General features: G+C 39.8%; 2 protein-coding genes across 2 annotated transcripts; one reads left to right on the forward strand and one right to left on the reverse strand.

Moving 5' to 3' along the window:
* On the reverse strand, positions 1-2,116 carry LOC130461702 (uncharacterized). Its single transcript, XM_056829873.1, has 6 exons — positions 2,038-2,116; positions 1,780-1,945; positions 876-1,734; positions 484-620; positions 307-391; positions 1-84 (listed from the first exon to the last, which is right to left on the reverse strand). The coding sequence occupies exons 1-6, from the start codon at positions 2,114-2,116 to the stop codon at positions 1-3; spliced, it is 1,410 nt and encodes a 469-aa protein (XP_056685851.1).
* A 2,964-nt stretch (positions 2,117-5,080) lies between these two features.
* LOC110794270 (protein FAR-RED IMPAIRED RESPONSE 1-like) lies at positions 5,081-6,247 on the forward strand. Its single transcript, XM_021999216.1, has one exon. The coding sequence runs from the start codon at positions 5,081-5,083 to the stop codon at positions 6,245-6,247; it is 1,167 nt and encodes a 388-aa protein (XP_021854908.1).
* Positions 6,248-8,805: the final 2,558 nt, after the last annotated feature.

The following is an 8,805-nucleotide window of genomic DNA, read 5'->3' on the forward strand; positions in this document are numbered from 1 at the left end:
CTAGCACTTTTCAGGATCACCGGTCAAATACGATGGCAAGCTCCACCCAATGGTCCCGCCCTGTAATTTCTTCAAGTCCATAACCTACGAGAGAGGAAATGATGTATATTCACGCATGTTCTATATAAGGAAATGATGTATAGTTTAATACATTACTTACCTGTAGGGTCGTAGGAATACACCACAAGTTAGGATTCTCAACCGAGACCAGAATGCAAGCCAAATTTACCACATGATAAATATTAGATAAATACTTAAGGGATGATTGAAAATGGATGCTGAAACATAAACGTAGACAAGCCTTACCTGGTCCGACACTAAGCTCGTGGGATACAAATTGCGTAACTCCAGCCTTGATGCGTCAAACTCTTTGCACTTGACGAGAATTTCACTGTGGAATCCATACAACCCAGACCAACCCAAATATAAAATTCATATACACCGTTCTATGTTACCAAAACACACGTAAGAAGTTCAGCTTACCATTTATCTCTTCGATCGTCAAACACATACTCAGCTATGTGCTTTGCAGAGGTGGTCAACATATTTCCCATGGAAGCTCTCATTTTCGACCTTTCAATTTTGAAGGGTAGAACTTGTTCATCTTTACCAGCAAAAATCTGACACAGAATATCAATAAGTCCAAAGATAACTGTAATTTTAAATAACAGGAAAAAAATCTGGGGTTGGCAATGTCCATCATATTATCATAGACATTACCAACTTAGTGAAACACGCAAACAATTCATATTTCAAAGTACAAAATGAGATCTTTTCTGTTGGTAGGCACAGTATGGACAACACAGTATGGACATTACCAACTTAGTGAAACAAGCACAGTATGGACATTAGCAATTCTGGAAATGAGTTACTACCTTCTGTTCCTTTGGTGCTTTCTCTGGCGGAGGGGCATCTGATGCTTTCCTTTTTAAACTCTCTCTCGAACCACCGCCAACAAGACCGTCATCCTCACTATTTTTGTCGCACACCTTGTTTTTCGGGCCACAATCATTGTTGTCCACATCATCACCGGCGTTCCCTTTGACACTCTCACTCGAACTACCCACTGCGTCGTCATCCTTATTACCTTTGTCACCATCATTGTTGTGCATTTCATCACCAGGTTCTTCATCCTCCCCTACCGGCATCTGCTGATTAGTCTTATCCTGCGAATTATTCTTCTCCGCTTCCGCCAAAAGGCTCCCCGGCTCCTCCACCACTTTTCGACCCGCCATATCCACCCTCTCTTGCTCCTGTTTCTCCTCCTCCAGTTTTATGTTCTCTTTTTCTGTCGTAGTGTTATCTCTCTCTTTGTTCTCTTCTGTCTCCAGCTTCGCCTCCTCCGTGTTCATATTCTTAGTTGTTTCTTCGCTATTCAAACACCCACTTTCCTCACCGTCCAGTGTTTCCTGCCCGTCTGTTTCCTCAACCACCCTATCCTCCTGACGTTGTTTCTCCAGCTCATGTCTTTCCATTTCCCTGTCCTCCTCCTGTTTTTTCTCTAACCTCTTCCTCTCTTCGTTCTCTAACCTCTCCCTCTCTTCGTTCTCTAACCTCTCCCTCTCTTCCTTCTCTAACCTCTCCCTCTCCTCCTGTATTCTCTGATAATCCTCCTCTTCATTCAGCTTTCTTGCGTCTGTCCCATCCTCATCTGCCATCATGTTATCTGCGTCTTTACCAGACTCCTCGACATTCACACTATTATCTTTTTCGTCTCTATCCTTCTCCAGCTTCCTAGATCATATTCCTTGTTCAGCAGGCAGGTCACGAATTCTAAACCTACTACCTTCGTCAGATTTCTGTTTTTTCACCACTTCCAAGGCAACCGTCTCCTTATTCTCTTCGCTTCCATACTCATCATTTCCTGTCCCTGCACTATTTCCTCCAGTTATTTGTCCTCCCGATAGGCCTTCATTGTTATCCCTCGACAAGTTCTCTATAAAAACTGCATCGCCACCGCAAATGAAATTAGATAAATGTGGGTTTTAAAAAACACAAGCACAAGTATATCTACCAAAGTTTTAAATGGTTACTAACTCTGTTTGTAATACATAGTGCTGACATCCGTTCTTAGCACTTCAAGCTTGTCAAGGACAAGATTAAACATTAACTCCATCTTTCGATCATGATCTATGACCAACTTACGCGAGATGGACAACTACGTAGATTCGATTAACTTCATAAGCTGGCGACAAGGTTTGCATGCTTGCATGTTAGTACTTGCAAATAATGTAAATAGAAAAATAATATGGTCCAAAGTACTTACATTAGATGTTTGGTAATCGTTCACAAAGCTGAAAATATGATTATCCAAGTTCTCGGTGGCTTTGTCACTCCAATCACGGATCCTAGGTAGTGAATAATTGCAGAGTTGATCCAAAGAACTTGTGGTAGAGTACTCTAAAAAAAGGGTCTTCAAAACACACGTCTAATAAATATAAACTCAAGTGTAAACTAACAGAGTAGGATGCGTTGAATTTTAAAAACTCTATCCTGGTAGGGTCCAAAAAACGATGACCCCAACTTTAATGTATATGGACACTTCCAGAGGATCACATAGAGCACATAAAGGATGATGCATAATAAATTACGTATCAAACCAAACGCTTACGAGGGAAACTACCACTAATTCACCTATTCTTGAGTAGAATTTTAAAAACTCGATCCTGGTAGGGTCCAACAAACGACGTGGAAATTGCCAACTCAAGACAAATGGTGAACAATGGACAATGAATAGAATCCACATGGATGTTAGCAAACACATATATGGACACTTCCAGAGGATCACATAGAGCACATAAAGGATGATGCATAATAAATTAAGTATCAAACCAAACGCTTACGAGGGAAACTACCACTTATTCACATATTCCTTAAGTAGAATTTTAAAAACTCGATCCTGGTAGGGTCCAACAAACGACGTGGAAATTGCCAACTTAAGACAAATGGTGAACAATGGACAATTAATAGACTCCACATGGACGTTAGCAAACACATATATGGACACTTCCAGAGGATCACATAGAGCACATAAAGGATGATGCATAATAAATTACGTATCAAACCAAACGCTTACGAGGGAAACTACCACTAATTCACATATTGCTTAACTTGCGCAGTCCAAAAATAATCCCACACACTTTGGACATAGGACACTCATCAAATAAATTTATGGGCAAGACAGCCTACCATCAACAAAAGAGGACACCCCCCCAACACTATTGGTGGTGTAGGGGAGATACTGAACTCTGATACCGCATCAACAGTATTGTCAAGAATGTATTTTGCCCAATTCCATTTCACCGCTCTTTTAGGATAGATAACTAGGTGGAGCAAATCGCTTCTGGAAGTTTTCATCACATTTGGGGATGCAAAAGTGCCAATGAAGAACATCGTAAAAGTTTCTTTGAAGAGGTGACTGTCGTGATCTAAACGAACCATATCCCTGGCCAAGCAGTCTGCAGTAGTAGACGCAAGGCGACGGTATTCATCTGGAACAGCTACGGTAAGACGTTTCTCTATAATGTCTAAACCAGTGTCTTCAAACCCAAGCAGGTACTCTACATGCCTTGGAGACACCACTGTTGGAACCTTGTTGATGTTGAGTGTTCGAGTTTTTGTATCAAAGTGGCCCATGATCCATTTGTACATCGTCTTTCTCACTATTTTGCAGTTAAAACAAAACAAATTCTCAAAACCCATCTCTTGAATAACTCTTCTTTTATTCCTATCCAATCCCTTAACAACTGATATAAGAAGTTCCAATTCACATGTTGGATTCCATGTGTACTGCTTTGGTTTCTTAGCCACTTTCGGAGACATGTTTGTACCCTGATTAAGGTAACATAAAACTTAATGAGTAGATACCTAAAAAAACCATAAAACGCAACTACGAATCAATACACAGAGTAACAATTTCTGCGTGTGCAATTTTCGTTTAGAACATAACCATTTATTTACCAACATATACAAAATTCACTACACCCAAATTGAGTTCAATATACATAACACCTTAATTCATTCCAATAAACTTACATATACAAAATCGAAGACACCCAACCAACAGTTTAATTCATTAGAGAAGATCATTTATATTAATCAAACACATGCATGCAAACTGAATTAGGGTTAAGTAGTACCGATATTCAGTGAAGCGAGGGAAGTAGAGACTTGAGCGGAGAATCGGTGAATTCTGCGTTGAATCGGATAATTCAACGGCGGGGTGACAACGCGAACAGAGGAATTGAGTTGGGAATTTAAAAAGTTGAAGGATGATACCAAAGAAGCAGAGGAATGGAGTGGAGAGAGAAGGGGGGAATTCGAATTGGGAAATGCGGGGGTTTGAAATGTCTTTTAATAGTTTCCCTTTTTTTAAAAAAAGGTAATGCCTTTTGAAATTCAAACTGAACTTAGGAAGTATTATAAGATTAATTTATATTATGTTAACTAAGATATTTGTCCTTCATTAAATGCACAAACTTCTCTCTCTCACTATCCAAATCTCATTTTGGAAGCATCTAAGGGTTCCAACCTGGGGTTCCAACCTCCAACCACCATTGTTAAAGGTAAATTTTTACTTTTTAAGCTAAGCAATAAATGTACTTGATTTATATTTCGGTTCTTTTCTCAGGTACGTGGTGTAATTTCATAATTCGGTTCTTTTACCTTGGTTTCAATTTTTGACAATACTCTTTCGTAAATCCTAGTTCATTCAATTTTGAGAATTATGTAGCAATTGAGTTGTGGAGTGTGTTTAATTTTTTCAAAAATAACAATTCACTTGTCCGTTGGTTTATGTCAAAAGGAATGACTTTTACAGTAATTGGTACCTAAATCACACTTTAGCAACCATTAATATTATTAGTAGTAGGCTAGTAGCTACCTGTATTGTAGATTGGTAGGTGATAACTACAGGTTCTATGCAGGTGGGAACTCTTTTATCATCACTAAATACATTAGGTAATTATTGTTGCTAGTCGCCTAATTATTTACACAATGGTCATGCTAATTTCTTACACTGTTTAGGTACTTATATACACAATGTCGTCAGGTACTTATACTCGTTCGTGTTTAGGTATAAATGGCTGTGGATAAAAATTCTAGCGCACACAATGAACCGATTGATGACGTGAAATCAGTAGCACCCTCCAATGATGAGTATGATGATAGTTCTGGTGGTGTAGACCTCGAAAATCTTCCAGAAAACTTCATTTCCCCTGAAGTATGGGAACAAATCGGAAAAGCACTAGAAGATTTTAATTTTGACGATATGAAGAAATTGTCCTTTGCGTCAATGAAAATGTGTGTAACGTTTTATTATATGTATGCCAAGGCAAAAGGTTTCGGAGCACGAAACAAAGCAGTTGTAAGGAGAAAATTGGATGGTAAATTCACATCAAAAAACCTGATGTGCAGCAGGGAAGGTGCACGCCAGCTAAAGTACTTGGAAAACCCAAATAGGAAGCGCCCGTCAAGACCGGAAACTAGATGTGGGTGCCAAGCTATAATCAAGTTCAAGTGGAATCCAAGTGACGACTCTTGGTTCGTGAGAGACTTTGCCGTGACAGTGAGGAATCTAGTTCAACAAGCGGGTGGTCCTGACAAACTACCTTTCCTTAAAAAGGACTTGTACAATGCTTGTCAAAGAATTCAGAAGGAAGAAATTCCAGATGGGGACACGGAGGCCGTGTTTGCATACCTGCTCGGGAAACAGAATACTGACCCTAGGTTTTTCTTGAAATATACACGAGACGAAGATAATGCTCTGGATAAACTCTTTTGGTGTGATGGGACGTCCCGTAATGATTACAGGGCATTTGGCAATGTCATTGCCTTTGACACCACATACAAAGTAAATGCGTACCACAAGCCGCTTGTGGTGATTGTCGGTGTAAATTACCATAGGCAAAGTGTTGTTTTGGCTGTTTCTCTAGTTAGCCATGAAAAGGAGGAGACATTCAAGTGGATATTGGAGCAGTTGACTGAAGCAGGGGATAACGTCGCTCCTCACACTGTTTTGACTGACGGGGACAAGGCAATGGCAAATGCTATATCAGTTGTTTTCCCGAAGGCAGTACATAGGATGTGTTTGTGGAATTTAATGAGGAATGTAAAAGCACATAGCTCAAAAACGTTCTGCAGTGGTTTCATGAAATGTGTTGACAGATGTCGTACGCCCACCGAGTTTGAGCAGGCTTGGAAGGAGCTAATTACCACGTACGGTTATGAGAAAGAAGTTTGGGCATAGGGACTCTACAATGACAAGGAAAAATGGGCGGAATGTTTCATGCATGGTCATTTCTTCGGAGGTAAGTAGTTCACAGCCATATTTAGGTCACTATCCATTTTACCTACCCCTTTATATTTTGATAGGGTACCTACCATACCATATTTTGGGCACTACACATTTCACCTACCCCTTTATATTTTGGCACGGAACCTACCTTACTATGTTTAGGTCACTACCCTTTTTACTGATTTTGTTTTATGCAGGTATGAGAAGTACACAACGGTGTGAATCAATGAACAGCTCAATGAAGACAGTTTTTAATAAAAAAATTATGCTGTACAAATTTGTTGGATTGTATGATCAAGTGCTGAAAGATATAAGGTTCACAGAATCAGGCCTCGACTACCAAACGAAGCACACAACTCCGATAATCAAAGGGGTCCTTTCAGGTGTGAAAACACATGCTGCAACAGTGTACAAAAGGAACTCGTACAATATGTTATGCAAAGAGATGAACTACGAGTCATCGCATCTTGTTGTAAAGTTTAGGCAGGATAAGAACCATTTGGATGGGGTAACTAATATTTTTTGGTTGAGTAATACTGAGTACAAGAAAGCACAGTACGTTGTAATACACATTGTTAAGCACCACAAGGTGTATTGCTGCTGCATGAAGTTGGAATCTGTGGGCATACCCTGTCGCCACATGTTTGCTGTAATGAAGTATGCACGCATGAACGAGATACCAAGGGGTTGTATACTTCGAAGATGGACGAAATATGCTAAGACAAGCCTGTCATATGGTCACACACTGGACGAATTTAAAGAGCAGACTGATACTGCGTTGGTTGGTCGGTTTGCATATTTAAATGGGTTAGGCATACAAATCTGCAGGTTGGCAGCTACATCTTACAAAGGGTCACTATGGTTAAAGAATGTTTTTTCAAAGGTATTGATTTCTCTGGAAATCCATGATGAGAAAGCCGAGGGAATCCCAAAGAAAGCGACATTGGTCGGAATCGGTGATCCTAAAGTTTTGCAAGCCGACAGGGGACTTAAAAAGAAAGCCGCAAAGCCACAAGAGAAATCCAACAGTCCCGAGAAGCCGAAGTCCATTGACCTCAACCAGTCACCACCGACTACTCCGGCTGCCACCTCTAACACTGGCCTTTGTGAGCCGTCTTTCCTTTTGGGGCATTTAATGCCAGGAACATATACCATTGGTGAGGCTTATGAAGCCGTTGACAGCTATGAAGTTAGCCAATACAAAACAGAACCAACTTTTTTTGATTGGGGGACAAGGCAGCATTGGTAGTTACAGGGTCGTCTGTTGCACATTTCCTCATTTGGGCACCTACAAAAATCAAATGAGAAAATGGGCAATAAGATTACTTTTGTAAATTTTTTGGGGATAGCAGCGGTTCGAATAGGTAACCCTCTTTTGTAAACGGGTATAGGAACCCAGTTAGTCAGAATCACAGGTTTAATTTGTTAACAAATTAGTTCTTCGTGGTAGTCACCGTATACATGTTTGGACGGTACCAGCAGGTTCAGAATGTCATTAATTTGTTAACAAATTAGTTATTTGAGGTAAATCAAATTGAATGTTGAATGTTTATCTTTTTATTAATTATTCAACGACACTTGTTTAAAAATTCTAAGTAAAAATGACCATGGTATTGCTATTGTTTCATCGTATGGATGTGTTTATTATAATTGTGATTAAGTTTTTTAAATTGTGATTAAAGGTATGCTTTCTGTTGCATTGCCTTCCCTGTTTTGCTTCCATCCCTGTTATGTCTTGTTAATTACCTTTTCAACAGCAGGACACAACCAGAAACTGTTCTCATACGTTTAAAGAAAACAATTCTCCATCACATGCGCAACGCAATAAAGGGTTCTTAATCTAGAGTTGGTCCTTTCCCAACATGAACTCGGTGATACCAAGAATCACAGACTTAAAACACAGACCAACAACATACTTTGGTCACGTCCGGTGACATTAGTTCACAAGTACTAACCAAAAACATTAGTTCACAAGTACTAACCAAAAGCAAATAAGTATCTGCTAACCATATACAAAATTAAAATCATTTTCAGACTAATAACACGGTGAGATGAATCATCATGGCCATCCAATAAGTTACCATACTGCTTAATGCATCGTCGTCATTATCTGTTTCAGTTTCGGTAGAGTCGTCATCATCTTCTGTAGCTCCATCATCTATTCCAGGTTCCGTAGCGTGGTCATCATCTTCTGGAGATTCAGCGTCGTCATCATCTTCTGCAGCTACATCATCTTCACGCTCAGGTTCCGTAGTGTCGTCATCATCTGCTGGAGCTTCATTATCTGCTGGAGCTTCATCATATCTTCCAGGTCCGGTAGCATCGTCATCTTCTTCTCCACTTTATCACCATCCTCAACACCATTCGAACCCTCATCACCGTCATCAACTTCTGCAGTGAACAGATATTTAGGGTTTAGGGTATGTAAAAAATATTTTACAACATTTCAAGCAAAGGAATCTAAACTAGCCGTAATTATCAGTTTCAGTGTTGCGGCCTTGAAAGAGATC

Source organism: Spinacia oleracea, chromosome 5 (genome assembly GCF_020520425.1).
Source record: "Spinacia oleracea cultivar Varoflay chromosome 5, BTI_SOV_V1, whole genome shotgun sequence".
Taxonomy (NCBI): Eukaryota; Viridiplantae; Streptophyta; class Magnoliopsida; order Caryophyllales; family Amaranthaceae; genus Spinacia; species Spinacia oleracea.